This window comes from Henckelia pumila, chromosome 1, assembly GCF_033568475.1.
Source record: "Henckelia pumila isolate YLH828 chromosome 1, ASM3356847v2, whole genome shotgun sequence".
Lineage (NCBI taxonomy): Eukaryota > Viridiplantae > Streptophyta > Magnoliopsida > Lamiales > Gesneriaceae > Henckelia > Henckelia pumila.
In genome coordinates, this window is record NC_133120.1 from 108,119,636 (window position 1) to 108,136,173 (window position 16,538).

The 16,538-nt window shown below is 35.9% G+C and overlaps 1 protein-coding gene across 1 annotated transcript; it reads left to right on the plus strand.

Annotated features, from left to right (window-relative positions):
• The first annotated feature begins 2,151 nt into the window (after positions 1 to 2,151).
• LOC140871953 (uncharacterized) lies at positions 2,152 to 2,850 on the plus strand. The gene is made up of 2 exons (XM_073274693.1): positions 2,152 to 2,299; positions 2,402 to 2,850. Exons 1-2 carry the CDS (start codon positions 2,152 to 2,154, stop codon positions 2,848 to 2,850), a joined length of 597 nt encoding a protein of 198 aa, XP_073130794.1.
• Positions 2,851 to 16,538: the final 13,688 nt, after the last annotated feature.

A 16,538-nucleotide genomic window follows, 5' to 3' on the forward strand; every position in this document is an offset into this window, starting at 1 on the left:
CCTATAACAAATCAATGCAAGTGTCACACTCCAGAACTCTTTCATCCCAATATTCCCAAACAAAAATATGGACTCTCTTGAGATAAATTACGCACCATTGGATTTTGCACCCGATTTTTTTAAGCCCCAATAATTGCCCGCAAACTTAGATATAACTAAGATAGGATTTGAATTTTAATCCCCTCGTCTATAGCTCGGATGGTGCTACAATCCCATTTAACCCGCAAACTTAGCTATGGAAAAATTAATTAGGATTTCAATCATTTTCTAAGCCCGGATGAAATTGTTATTTTAAAATTTTTAATTTTTTTAATCCCATGGAATCCGCATACTTAGTCAAGAACATAGGATTAAGATTTCAATCCCTTGCTTGTAACCCGGATGGAGTTAACATAATAATTTTTTTTTCAAAGAATTTTGGTAAAAATTTCTAGGTGCGTCCAAGATCATACATGCAATATGAATCAGATGCTCTTGTACTGAGCTTGTTATGCTCACGTCCCGTACTTTGTGTATCTGGACATCCTATTTCACGGGGCAAGTTTGCAGTTGGATGAGACGAGTGGTTCCAGGAGGGCATAGGCGATGGAGGATCATCATAGTTATAGTCTGAGCTTATTTTGATGTATTTGGGTTAATAAATTTTGGATATTCGATTTGGTTGTATAATATTTTATTTGAGAGTTTATTTATGCTTTTCCGCTGTTATATCTGATGGTTTAGTTTAATTAATTTAAATACATGCTTAAGCTTCTTATTAGTAGATGATTACGGTACGAATCACTACATGATGTAATATTTACGGTTGCTGTATAGGACAAAATTTTGCCACACTCTTCTTTGCATTGGCAAATGTGTGTGTTTGGTCCTATCATTTTCACGTATTTTGCTTAATTATTGTCAAGTGATAAAATCAGTCAAAGTGCATAAGTTGTTTGAATTAAGTAGATAAATGTGACGAATATTGAAGTACTTTTAAGCAGATAAATTCATCGTTTGAATTAATTTCACGGACAACTTTTAACAATTTTTAGATCATATATTGATTTTTTCCCCTTCTTCAAAGTTGTGATCAAAATTAAAACGAGTATTAAGAAATGCCATCTACGTGGTTTCATATTAATGGTTTTGGTAATTAATGCGATATTTTTCTTAAAAATAAAGTCAGAGTCAGCGTCCTCCCAATGCATCGCTGCCGTTGATGATGCTAGCTTGATCGTACGGGCGTAAATCTAGAGCCTTTAGTAGGATTTACGAAAATTCAAAAGTGGGTCAACCATATCATATATGAGGTTGGTTTACGCTATATAGTAAGAAGTATACCTTATTTTTTTTAGTTATTTGCGCGAACATCATGTTAAAAAACCAAAAAAATTATTGATAAGACCACATATTTTTTTTCACAGTGAAATGTTCCCGCGAACATCTAAAAAATATTAAGGGGTATATATCTCCCAATATAGCATGAAATATCTCTTCCACATGATGTCTCCCATTTTAGTCAGCCTTTTTTTAAATTATATTTTATTTAATTAAAAAGTATTTTTTCATGTGAAATTTGAGAAAGCCCTTATAGTATTAGAAATAATATAGTATATATATAATTTTTTTTTGAAACGATATGTATATATATAAATTCAATTTATAATTTATAGTATATAATTGTATATTAATATTTTTATTTAATTAAATTTATAGTCTATAATTATATATTAATATTTTTAATTAATTAGAAAAAAAATTTAATTTCATATCTATTTAAATCACATGAATTTGGCCGATAAGTTATAATGGAAGTCAAACTACGGCCTCGAAGGAGACGTCTGAGGTAATGGGAATGGAGGGATTTAGCTTATCGACGGAGGGGACGACATCAGGACACTCGTCTTCGACCTTCTTGTGATAAAAATTAAAAATGTGATCTCAAGAGACATTTGCTTGGAATGCTTGAAAAATTGATATCAGTCAAAAGTTCATTTTCCAATTATTAATTAGTATGTATTTAATATTTGTAGTTGTAACTTTTTATAAATTCTGGAATGAAATATAATTAACGTGAGTTGTAAAAATAAATTTTACCTCCAAAACTCCAACAAAGTGGTATCAGAGCTATTTGATTGGAGTGTATACTGAAAGGAAGAAGACATCACCATGAATCCTCTTCCCGTACATTTTTCGAAATTAACGAAGGAAAATTACAGCAACTGGAGCATTAAGATGAAGACTCTGTTGCGTTCTCAAGGTGTGTGGGATGCTGTTGAAAAAGGTGTGGAAGCTCCAGGAGATGAAGCAGCATTGAGTTAAGCCCAAAGAACAGCTTGGCAAAAATCTGAGCAGAAGGATCAGCAGGCACTGTCCACTATTCAACTTTATGTAGATGATGATGTTTTTGAAAAAATAGCCACGACATCAACGTCCAAGGAGGCATGGGATTTGCTTCAAAATTCATTCAAAGGAACTGACAAAGTCATTCGTATTCGCCTTCAAACTTTGAGAAGAGAGTTTGAATCTTTAAAGATGAAAGAGTCAGAATCGATTTCGGAATATATTTCCCGTGTTCTTGTCACCGTTAACCAGTTGAAGAGACATGGAGAGAAAATAGAGGATGTTCGTGTGATTGAAAAAATTCTTCGATCACTTGATGCGAGATTTCACTATATTGTTGTGGCTATTGAGGAATCAAAAGATCTGGATTCCATGAGTATTGATCAATTGATGGGATTGCTTCAAGCACATGAAGAGAGAATTAAAAGAAATGAAGAACCACCTTCACAACTCTTGCAAACCAAACTTTATTTGGGAGAAAAGACTGAGGAGTCTAAAAATTTTGGTCAGGGAAGCCGTGGATGAGGACGAGGCAGAAACCATGAAAGAGGATGTGGACGAAGAAATTCTCGAGGAAGAGGAGGACGATGGAATGGATACAATGGTGAATCAAATAATCAACACTCCAAAGGATAACATGACGAATCGAATAACCAACATCAATACTTGAGAGGTCGTGGTAGATCATATTTTCAACAACGAGGAGGAAGGAATAAAGCAGAGATCAGAAGTTACTCTTGTCAAAAATTTGGCCATTACGCAAGTGAATGCCAAAATACAGAAAAGAAAGAAGAAAAGAATCATTATCTTGAAGCCGAAAATGAAGAATCGACACCGTTAATGACATGCAAAAGTGAGGATGAACAAATCGCTGGGGAAACTTGGTATCTTGACACTGGTGCAAGCAATCACATGACAGGTAACAAATATTTGTTCACCACTTTTGATAAATCGTTTGGAGGAAACATTTCATTTGGAGACAAGACTAAAGTTTTGATTGATGGAAGAGGTGATGTTTTGATTAAACTAAAGAACGGAGATCATCAATTTATTTCCGATGTTTATTATGTTCCTCCTTTGAAGTCAAATATTTTGAGCATTGGACAATTGTTAGAAAAAGGTTATGCAGTTGATATGATGAACCGTGAACTGGTTCTCAAAGGCAATGGAGGGAAGATGATTGCTAAAGTGTCTATGACGAAAAACAGAATGTTTCCTCTCAACATCGAAACAAGTATTTTGAAATGTTTCAAGAATAGCATTTCTGATTCATCATGGATATGGCATTTAAGAATGTGACATTTAAACTTTGAAAGTTTAAATAATTTAAGTAAAGCGAAGCTGGTTGCTGGTTTGCCATCGTTTTGTCATCCTAATCAACTATGTGAGAATTGCATTTTTGGAAAGCAAACAAGGAACAGTTTTCCAAAGGAGTCCTTAACAAGAGCATCAATACCTCTGGAACTCATACATGCTGATATCTGCGGTCCTCTCAAGCCAACTTCATTTGGTAAGAAAAATTATTTCTTATTGTTCATTGATGATTTTTCGAGGAAAACATGGGTCTACTTTCTCAAGCAGAAATATGAAGCTTTTGAATCTTTTAAAAAATTCAAAGCATTCGTAGAAAATCAAAGTGGGTTTGTGATTAAAGCCATGAGAACCGATCGTGGAGGAGAATTCACATCGCTAGAATTCAACAAATTTTGTGAATCACGTGGAATTCGGAGGCCTCTAACTGTTCCAAGATCTCCGAAACAAAATGGAGTTGTGGAACGGAATAATCGAACTATTTTAAATATGGTTCGTAGCATGCTGAAAAGTATGAATATGCCAAAGAATTTCTGGGCGGAAGCAGTAGCATGTGCAGTATATATATCCAACCGTTGTCCAACCACAAGTTTGGAGAAAATGACACCGATTAAAGCTTGGAGTGGGCGAAAGCCAAGTGTTTCTCATCTGAAAATATTTGGGAGTGTGGCTTACTCGCATGTTCCTGATGAGACGAGAAGTAAACTCGATGACAAAAGTGATAACCTTGTTTTCGTTGGCTATGCGGAAAATTCGAAAGGATATAAGCTGTATAATCCAAATACAAAAAAGATTGTCATTAGCCGAGATGTTGTCTTTGATGAACACAAGTCGTTTGATTGGAAAAATAAAGGTGATGAGTATGATTTCTTGTCATCTCCAGAAATCAGTTTTCAAACTTCAGAAACTGATCATTCTGAAAGTATGGATGCAGATTCTCATTCTGCAAATTCGAATGAAAGACCTCCGCGGTTCAGAAATCTAACCGAGATATATGATGATTCTGAAATTATCAATGATCCTAATTATTTTTGCTTATTTGAAGATATTTAGCCATTAGAATTTGAGGAGGCAGAAAATCAAATCGAATGGAAAAAGGCTATGGATGAGGAGATTGCATCCATCAACAAAAATCATACTTGGGAGTTGACTCAGCTGCCACCCGGAAAGAAAGCAATTGGTGTGAAATGGATATTCAAAGTAAAGAAAAACGTTGATGGCGATGTGGAGAAATTTAAGGCTCGATTGGTAGCTCGAGGATTCACACAGAAAAAAGGGATTGATTATGAAGTTTTTTCTCCTGTTGCAAGGATTGAAACAATCAGATTGATCTTGTCACTTTCAGCACATCTCAAGTGGAAAGTGCATCAAATAGACGTGAAATCCGCATTTTTGAATGGAGAACTTTTAGAAGAGGTTTATGTTACTCAACCTCAAGGATATATTTCTGCAGGAAATGAAGACAAAGTCTTGAAACTAAGAAAGACACTATACGGGCTTAAACAAGCTCCGAGAGCATGGTATAGTTGCATTAATTCTTATTTCGAGCAATCTGGTTTTCAGAAATCTCCACATGAGCATGGGTTATATGTTAAGAAAGGAAAGGCTGGAGAAGTGTTGATTGTATGCTTGTATGTCGATGATCTTATTTTTACCGGCAATAACTCTAGCATGATTGAAGATTTCCAAAAATCCATGCGGCGAAGGTTCGAGATGGCAGATTTGGGTCTCATGTCATATTATTTGGGTATTGAAGTTAAACAAGAAGTTGCTGGAATCCGGTTAAATCAGAAAACATATGCAGAAATTTTTTTTGAATGAATTTGGAATGAGGAATTGCAACATTGCGGCTACAGCTATGGATCCTGGTGTTAAATTATCCAAAGATGATTGAACAAGTAGAGCAGATGCAACTTTTTTCAGAAGCTTGATTGGAAGTTTGAGGTTTCTAACTTACACCTGACCGGACATTCAATTTCCAGTAGGTGTTCTAAGCAGATTCATGACTGCCCCTACTCAAACTCACATGAAGGCACTCAAACGAATTGTGAGTTATGTGAAGGGAACAATCTGTTTTGGTTTAGTTTATCCAAGTAATTCAGATTTTAAGTTGACTGGGTTTTGTGACAGTGATTGGGTAGGAAATTTAGATGATCGGAAGAGTACTACGGGTTTTGTATTTTTTCTTGGATCTGCAGCGGTAGCTTGGAGTTTGAAAAAATAGCAAATTGTGACATTATCATCTTGTGAAGCTGAGTACGTGGCTGCCACCGCTTGTGTTTGTCATGCTATAAGGATGAAGAATCTACTGAAGATGTTAGAACTTGAGCAACAAGAGGCAACTCAGATTCATATTGATAATATTTCTGCAATTGCATTAGCCAAGAATCCGGTAGTCAATGAAAGAAGTAAACACATCGACACACGATATCATTTTATTTGTGATTGTGTAAGCAAGGGTGAAGTTCTGCTGAAGCATGTGAAAACTCAAGCACAAATAGCCGATATCTTTACCAAGGCATTGAAGATTTCAGATTTCCAAAGACTCAGAGTTAAACTTGGTGTTATCCAATCACATGTTTAAGGGAGGGTGATAAAAATTAAACATGTGATCTCAAGAGACATTTGCTTGGAATGCTTGAAAAATTGATATCAGTCAAAAGTTCATTTTCCAATTATTAATTAGAATGCATTTAATATTTGTAGTTGAAACTTTTTATAAATTCTGGAATGAAATCTAATTAACGTGAGTTGTAAAAATAAATTTTACCTCCAAAACTCCAATATCTTGTCTTCGATCACTGGTGTAGGGAGCGTTTCAAATGGAAAGGTTGAGTAAAAGAATATGGAAATGGAAACCAACACATGAATTATGTGTATATATTTATTGATCTCTATATTAATATCCATCTTATGATTTATAAATTTGTCACACCAATAAAAAACTACATATGACAATGTATATACCAAGTGTTTTAAAATATTTTAATGAAATAAAAAATTATGGAGATTCATCAATCAACAAAACTATCTGTATGGGCTTTTTAAAATATTGTTAATTTATGGTAAATATTTATTATTATTATTATTATTATTATTATTATTATTATTATTATTATTTGACGGTGAAAACTATTGTAATTTTATTGAGAAATAAAATTGGGATGATGACGAAGAAATAACAAGAGCAACTAAACCGACCGATCTCGCATATAAAAAATAATTAATGGTAATTTTATTTCCAAATATGACAATGTATATACCAAGTGTTTTTTTATTAATTTAAATGATTTTTTTTCACGATTCTCTGATTATTTAATACATGGAGTGTAATATCCCACCGACTTATTATAATTTCATTCATGCAATTTCTAAATTAAGTAGGTAACAGATTGGATGTCAAAGTCCATGCATGGCTTTGAAGACAATAGGCCCATCCATGTTCTTGGACAAGCGGATTCCACACGTGACACGACCACCAATATAAAAAATATTAAAGAATTTGTTTCCGCATCAATGAATTTGAAATTTTGATAAAATACGATGGATAAAAGTACTGTTTGTCTCATATATATATATATATATATATATATAGTTTTGCTATGGTGAGCAACCATCGTGAGCACTTATGTGAGCACCTACTCACGTGGCGTTCACCTATTGGATGCATAAGATGACACATTAGCGATGCTCACATAAATGCTCACGATGGTTGCTCACCATAGAAAAACTCTATATATATATATATATATATATATATGTGTGTGTGTGTGTGTGAAGAAAATGAAAGGCACGGACCCCGTGCCAACTTCCGTGCAGGGGTCCGTGTGGTCTAGAACAAAAACAGTAGCCTCGGGAATTTTAAACCATAGGCACGGAACAGGCACAAAAGGTGCACGAGATCTGTGTAGAAAACAGAGAATTCAACTTTTAGTATAATTCTTGTGTACGGACCCAAGCACGGAGGGGATCCGGGGTTTGTGTACCTTGTATCTTTTAATTGTGTGTACATGTTAATGCACGGACCCGAGCACAGACTTGTGCACGGAGTCCGTGTATTTTAAAAAAAATTCAGGCTTTTATTATATTGTTTCAAGATTGATTCAATTATGTTTAATTGTTAATTTGCACTAAGAAAAGATTAGCAACCCGAGGTCGCACAAACTAAATATCCCGTAAAAATGTCATGACATTGCAAATATACACGAGCTTTTAATAATATTTTAATGAATTAAAAAATTATGGAGATTCATCAATCAATACCCGAAAATGTAAAATGTCATGACATTGCAAATATATACGATCTTTTAAAAATATTTTAATGAATTAAAAAATTATGGAGATTCATCACTCAATACCCGAAAATGTGAAAAATAAAGTGGAATGACCCTCTATATAGATTTTAGTAACTAGTCTAGGTCCAAGTTGGCATTAAATAATTTATCTGTTTGAAAAATTAACAAATAGTTGATGGTTATAGCAATGTTTTTAGACTCATGAAGAGGTAAATTACTACAACATGTAAAATAAACCCAAAGAATACCAATAGTTCCTTGATTTGATATCAACATGATGGATCAACTTGTCAGCTAGAACCTCGAGTTATTTTTAATTATGTGTAATTGTTGGAAGATTTAATTTATCTTTTAGGTTGCGATTGGATTAAAGTATTTCAAATCCATGAATTTCAATTATAATTTTAGTGTTAACAATGAAAATGGAGAAATCTCAAATTCATAGCTTAATTATTTACACATTATTTAAATGGATTAAAAAAATTCTAAATCACCACTTTATTGGATGAACTTAAAATTCATCCCAACTATCATGAATTACCATATAAACATAAAAGAAGTGGATTCGATGTTTGTGGTGCTACTTCTCTAAACCAAAAAAAAAATGCATTTGAAATTCATTGATTTGAAATAGGGGAAATTGCATATATCACCCTTGTGAAATCTCGGGTTTGCTGATAACCCCGTATGAAATTTTTTTAAGCTAATAACCCCCTGTTATTCTAGATTTATAGCATGCACACCCCTTTTGATTAAAAAATGACGAAAATACCCTTGAATTTTATGAACTCTTTAATTTATCATTTATTTTATGTTGGGGTATTTTCGTCATTTTTTAGCTGAAAAGGGTGTGTATGCTACAAATCTAGAATCACAGTGGGTTATTAGCTTAAAAAAATTTCATAGGGGGTTATCAGCAAACTTGGGATTTCACAAGGGTGATATATGCAATTTTCCCTTTGAAATACTTTCATCTAAGCGGAGTCTTAATGTTGAGAATTTAGTAACCGAATTCAGATTATTTTGTATTTGAATAAACCCTTTTGTGTCAAGATTTAAGTTGATAATAATTTTTTTTCTTGAAATATACAAATAATGTTAAAAACTTATTTTTTCTAAGTCTTATACATTAATTCGATAAAATAGTTCATGGTGCTCTCGAACTATTTTTAACACATGCTTGTTAAAAAGCGTTCAATTAACAAAGGTAACTAAAGCAAGAGAACGAGACGTATATCTCAGAATGCGGATTTTAATTGCATCTAACAATAACTACTTTTAATGTATGTTGTAGTGAGAAGCATACATTTAATTGATGGTAATTTTATTATTATTATTTTATTTTTTATGGTGAAAACTGTTGTAATTTTATTGAGAATATATGATGAAGAAAAAATAACAAAGCAGCTAGATCGTATTAGCCGATGTCCGCACACGTACATACATAAGATTAATGGTAATTTTATTTCAATATATATATGGATAGTAAAAATGAGAAGTATATATAAAATATAAAATAAGGTAGGTAGCTAGCAGTATAGAAAGAAACATGGAGAGCGTTTATATACGGGTCTAATCCAATCCGAGCCCAATAATCCATAATTTTTTATAAAAATACACTTTGAGGCCAATCTAGTCTTATTTTATGAGAAGCCCATTTTGAAATGGCCCTGTTAGGGAATAAGATCATAATCATGAATTCATGGGCTTGAGCCCTAACTGTGCGGGTGAGGCCCGACCCGAGCCCAGGAAGGGCCCAATATCTAGAACCTTCCACTACTCTTGGGCTCATGAATATCCTTAACAGATAAGGACAATATCTTATAACTCCAAGATTTGATACTATCTTTAAAAATTGATGTTAGAGTTTTACTTGGTCAGGACTCCTACCTGAGTACAGTCATACTCTAATACATGTTCTACCTTGACAAGGTAACCTACCCCTCCCAGCTCCTATAAATACAGGTATGGTTCATGGTTTATTCATTCATCTCTCATATTCACTTCTTGTTCATACACTCACACACGCATAGTCTCTTGTTCTTACTTTTAGTCAAGCTCTTTTCACTTTCGAGCACTGACTTAGGCATCGGAGGGGTTACGCCGAAAATACCTTCGGCGCCCCCTAACTTAGTTTTTGTCTATGCAGTGCATGTGAAACCCGACCCGACCCGCTTTGTGGAGGATTTGGATATCCTCTCTACCATACCGAACCCGGAGAAAAAAATCGACATCATCAAGGTTCATTGACATTTTCTCCTTCTCTCGTCATCTCTACCGAGCATCTGCAACAATTAGTGCACATCAAAACCCAAAATTCCACACTAAGTCTCAAAATACCATGCATTTTCTCAAATTATAAATATAGGGACCCGACTCGAATCACTTGCTCATTGTCTTGTTAAGCATGCAATTAAATAGACCTAAAGTAGTAATAAAGCAAGGAAAACTGGAAAAGATTTTACAACCAAAACCACAGAATATAAGTTGTGACTAATACCTTTCGAACCAATAAATTTTACAATCATATCGAATAACTGTATCAAAAAACCTTGAAACTGAAACAACTCCCTGCCACTGGTGATCAGGAACTTAACCATACCTCGGTCCACCGACTTCATCTAACTTGAGACATGTCCCGTTGAATATGATGTCCAATCACATAACTAAAAGAACGTGACTACGTGAGCGACTACATTCAGAACGTAAGGTATGCGTATACAAACCTAATATGATGAATGAAAATCATAGGGTGCTGGTGAACTAACAAGTCCTGTTCATCAATGACTATACATGTACATTATTTGGGTAAATATCCGTAACTCATACGAGGTGGATCACAAAAAACGCTGTGTTGACATTACATTTTAGTTATTGATACGTGGTCAACTTTTTTGTTTTGAAAAATAACCATTATTTCTAGTGTATTAATATAATACATTTGGTGAGGATTTTTTTTTTTAAAAAAAATTAATTAACTAAATATCCCGTAAAAATGCCATGACATTGGAAATATATATGGGCTTTTATTCATCTATCAATACCTGAAAATGTGAAAATTAAAGTGGAATGACCCTCTATATAGATTTTAGTAGTCTAGGTCCAAGTTAGCATTAAAATAATTTATCTGTTTGAAAAATTAACAGATAGTTGATGGTTATAATAATGTTTTTAGACTCGTGAAGAGGTAAATTTCTACAAAATGCCAAATAAACCCAAAGAGTAACAATAGTTGCTTGATTTGATATAAACATGATGGATCAACTTGTCAGCTAGAACCTCGAGTTATTTTTAATTATGTGTAATTGTTGGAAGATTTAATTTATCTTTTAGGTTGCGATTGGATTGAAGTATTTCAAATTCATGAATTTCGATTATAATTTTAGTGTTAACAATGAAACATGGAGAAATCTCAAATTCATGATAGCTTAATTATTTACACATTATTTAAATGGATTTAAAACAAAATTCTAAATCACCACTTTATTGGATGAACTTAAAATTCATCATAACTACCATGAATTACCACATAAACATAAAAGAACTTGATTCGATGTTTGTGGTGCTACTTCTCTAAACAAGAAAAAAAATGCATTTAAAATCCATTGATTTGAAATACTTTCATCCAAGCGGAGTCTTAATGTTGAGAATTTAGTAACCGAATTCAGATTATTTTGTATTTGAATAAGCACTTTTGTGTCAAGATTTAAGTTGATAATATTTTTTTCTTGAAATATACAAATACTGTTTAAAAGTTATTTTTTCTAAGTCTTATACATTAATTCGATAAAATAGTTCATGGTGCTCTCGAACGATTTTTAACACAGGTACGTTAAGAAGCGTACAATTAACAAAGATAACTAAAGCAAGAGTAAGAGAAGTATATCTCAGAATGCGGATTTTATTGAGAGATGAAAAAGAAATAACAAAAGCAGCTAGACCATATTAGCCGATGTCCGCACACGTACATACAATAAATATATGGATAGTAAAAATGAGATATATATATATATATATATTATAAAATAAGGTAGGTAGCTAGCAGTATAGAAAGAAACATGGAGAGCGTTTATAATTCCTCCGGAACTTTTTATAATTATATTTGTCCATTTTACTGTCAATTCTCAAGCTTCTGCTTCCTTCCATTGCTGTCTGTAGAATCTCCATGCTCTCCCTTCCGTTGAGAATTCCCCGGCGCTCAATGCCCAAAATATTGACGGTCACCTCTTTGACGTGTAATTCACGTCTCGTCCAGCCACAGTTGACCTTGACAGCGAATTGAACCTGTTTCCCGGTGGCTAAAGTTGCCACCGTGGAGTGATAGAGTTTTAGTTTCGAATCTACAGTAAAAGTTGTCATACTAGTCGTGAGATGTATTCTGTATGCTTCCGTATATCGAGAGCGAACCGGCTTGTGACTGGCGATGTTGATTGCCCGTTTGTTGTAGGGATTGATCACAATCCAGCTGACTCTCAAGTTTTGTTCTGCAAGGGACTGGCATGCCCCATGATCTATGTTGTATTTCACTGGCGTCGGTACCGTAGTCTCGCCTGAGCCCAAAAGGTTCAGTTTAAATTTGTTTCTGAAAAACGTCTCCGATATGGTTTCCGTTTCCAAGACTTTGGAATATATCACCTCATCTGTTGGTCTCATTTGACTTTTCAAACCAATATTTCTCCCACTTGGAGATTTGATTGAGAATCAAACACATCTCCACACATTCTTTCAATCTTGCCTTTCACTGTTGTTTACGTTTCTGCTAGGCCACACGAGGATCTACACCATTCAAATTTCTCTGTGTTCACTGGCTTGGTAAGAATATCAACTATGTTATCCTTCGTATGAATCTTCTGCATATCCACACTTCCTTTCTCTACTACTTCTCGTACAAAGTGAAATTGAACTCCAATGTGTTTAGTCCTGGAATGAAAGGCTGGATTCCTTGCAATGTGCAAGGCACTCTGACTGTCACAAAACAGAGGAATCTTTTTTTGTTTGTGCCCAAGCTCCTCCAATAACCTTTGAATCCATATTGCTTCCTTGCAAGCTTGAGTAGCTGTCATGTATTCTGCCTCCGTTGTAGATAATGCCACAACTGTTTGCAGTTTTGAAACCCAACTTACTGCACCTTCTGCAACTGTAAACACATAACCGGTAGTAAATTTTCTCTTATTTGGATCACCCGCATAGTCTGAATCCACATAGCCTCTGAGTTTAAAATCTGATCCTCCAAATCATAATGCAACATTCGAGGTACCTTTAATATATCTAAGGATCCTCTTAACCGTGCTCCAATGCTCTTGTCCAGGATTCACCATATACCGACTAACTGCTCCTAATGCTTGTGCAATGTCTGGTCTTGTACAAATCATAGCGAACATTACTCCCCACTGCTGATGCATACGGTACTCGAGACATCTCCATATTCTCTTCTTCACTGCTAGAACACATCTCAGAAGATAACTTGAATTTAATAGGAAGAGGGGTTGAAATCGACTTACTATCTTGCATGTTGAAGCGCTGCAAGACTTTATTCAAATAATTTTTCTGGGAAAGCCAAATCTTCCTTTTACTTCTGTCTCGGTGAACTTGCATCCCTAGAATCTTGTTTGCTGGTCCCAAGTCCTTCATATCAAATTCCCTAGCCAACTGTGCCTTAAATTCTTGGATCCGATCTTTGTTGGGGCCTGCTACCAACATGTCGTCCACGTACAACAGCAAAATGATATAATCATCATCACCAAACCTCTTGAAATACGTACAAGGGTCTGCACTGAGTCTGTTGTACCCAAGACTCATGATACAAGAATCAAATCTCTTGTACCAACACCTCGGCGCCTGTTTGAGACCGTACAGAGATTTGTTCAACCTGCAAACCAAGTTCTCTTTGCTCTTTTCTGCAAAACCTTCTGGCTGGAGCATATAGATTTCTTCTTCAAGATCGCCATGAAGAAATGTCGTTTTCACATCTAGCTGTTCTAGATGTAGGTCAAACACCGCACACAATGCCAATACTACCCTGACTGTTGAAAGTCGAACCACAGGAGAAAATATCTCATTGAAGTCAATACCTTCTTTCTGAGTATACCCTTTGACAACCAATCTTGCACGATACCGCTCCACTTGGTTATTGCCATCACGCTTGATCTTGTAGACCCATCTGTTACCGATAGCTTTCCTTTCTTGTGGTAGTGTAACAAGATCCCAAGTTTTGTTTCTGTCCAATGCTTCCAATTCTTCCTGCATCGCTGTCATTCACAGGGATACATCCGAGCTTTGAGTAGCCTCATGGAAACTCGATGACTCACCATCCTCTGTTAATAGACAATATGCAATGTTGCTTTCAGTGACATAATCTGAAAGCCAACCTGGTGGTCTTCTCTCTCGAGTTGACTGCCTCACTTTGGAAACCTCTGACTCAACTGGTTCTTGTTCCTCGTGCTCCGGTACTGCTTCACAAGAAACTTGATCTTCGTCTGTAATATTTTCCACCTGAATGATAGTAGTTTCTGAATTCTGTGTGCCTTTGTCTCCCTTCACTTTATATTCCTCGAAGATAACATCTCTGCTGATGATAAGCTTGTGTACAGTAGGATCCCACAAGCGAAACCCCTTTACTCCATCAGCATATCCCAAGAAGATACACTTTCTGGATTTGGAATCCAACTTCGATCTTTCTTCTTCATTGTACATAACGTACACCGGACTTCCAAATGTATGTAATCGAGAATAATCAGATGGCTTGCCAGTCCACACCTCCATCGGAGTCTTCAAATCAATCGCCACTGAAGGAGAACGATTGATGATATAAGAAGCGGTTTTGACTGCTTCTGCCCAAAATGACTTTGGTAGATCCGCAGTACTCAACATGGCCCTTGTTCTGTCCAACAAAGTTCTGTTCATTTGCTCCGCCACTCCATTCTGCTGAGGCGTGTAAGCCGTCGTGAACTGTCTTTTGATGCCCTCATGCTGACAGAATGCATCAAATTCATCACTGGTATATTCTCCTCCATTGTCCGTCCTCAAACACTTGATTTTCTTGTCAGAATCAAGTTCAACCCGTGCTTTGAAAACTTTGAAGATTTCGAAAACATCTGACTTCTTCTTGATTGGATACACCCAACATCTCCTAGAGAAATCATCAATAAACGAGACAAAGTATCTCGCTCCTCCTAGGGACACCACCGGTGCTTGCCAAACATCAGAATGAATAAGGTCCAATATGCCTGTGCTTTTGGCAGTAGATGTGCCAAACTTCAATCTGTGTTGTTTACTGGTAACACAATGCTCACAAAAGGGTAGAGTCACTTTTGTAAGCCCCGGCAACAGCTTCCGTTCTGAGAGAATTTTCATTCCTAGTTCTGACATATGCCCAAGATTTCGATGCCACAACACTGTTGATTCTTCTCCCGAACCAATTGATGCAACATCTAGTTCCGCCTCTTTGTGTGTTTTCCCCAACAATACATACAGATTTGCAGCAACCTTTTTCGCCTTCATAACCACAAGCGCGCCTTTCACAATCTTCATGATCCCTTTCTCGACACGGGTTTTGCACCCAATATCATCCAGTTGCCCCAAAGACAAAAGATTTTTTGTCAGGCCCTTCACATGTCGTACCTCATGTATGGTGCGAATATTACCATCAAACATTTTGATTTTAATGGTACCGACCCCAGAGATTTCCAAGGCATTATCATTTCCCATGAATACAGATCCTCCCGAGACTGGTTCATACTGGTCGAACCATTCTCTCCTTGACGTCATATGCCACGTCGCTCCTGAATCCATAATCCATGCATCACAAAATTTGTGTCTGTCTTCCGCAACCGTTGCTGCTTCGCTGAATAATATTTCACCACTTCCTGAAGTACTGACCACATTTCCTTGAGATCCCTTTTCGATGCTCTTCGTGCACTCTCTCTTGAAGTGACCTTTACCGCCACATTTAAATCAGTAAATATTCTTCTTCTTACTTCTTGACTTTGATCTACCATATCTGTGGCTCCCATTGGAGTCACGCTCCGTCAATCTTCCTCTCGTCATCGGTAAAGCCTCTGCTTGCTTCGACGTTTCCAACCTATCTTCCTTGTTCCTTCGACGACTCTCTTCTCCAAGAACCGCAGTTAAGACGTCGTCAAAATTTAAATTATCCGAAAGAACATTATTGGTAACATTGATGATGAGCTGATCGTATGAATCTGGTAGACTTTGAAAAATTAACAGATAGTTGAAAAATTTATCCGAAAGTTTGCCTTGGGAGTCGGTGGCTGAAGGCGGAGCCGGGGAACGAGTCAGAGTAGAACGAGCGGAAGGAGGATATGGCGCCGAGGACGCGAGGGTCGTCAGTTGTGGATGGCCACATGGAGTTGCATATTTTCCGCCATACATCATCGTCGTCGTCTTTGCATGAACAAACCATTAATTTCGGGAAACCGTCCAGAAGGGGAATACGCTTACCGCCGCCGGTGGTGGTTGATTTTGAATATTGGAAAAGATTTTTGATAATAATTCCAAACATGGCTGCTGGCTCTGTCTGTTACTTTAATTTAATTTAATTTAATTTCAACTGGGTGGGTTATCCATATATTTATAGAGGAATTAAAA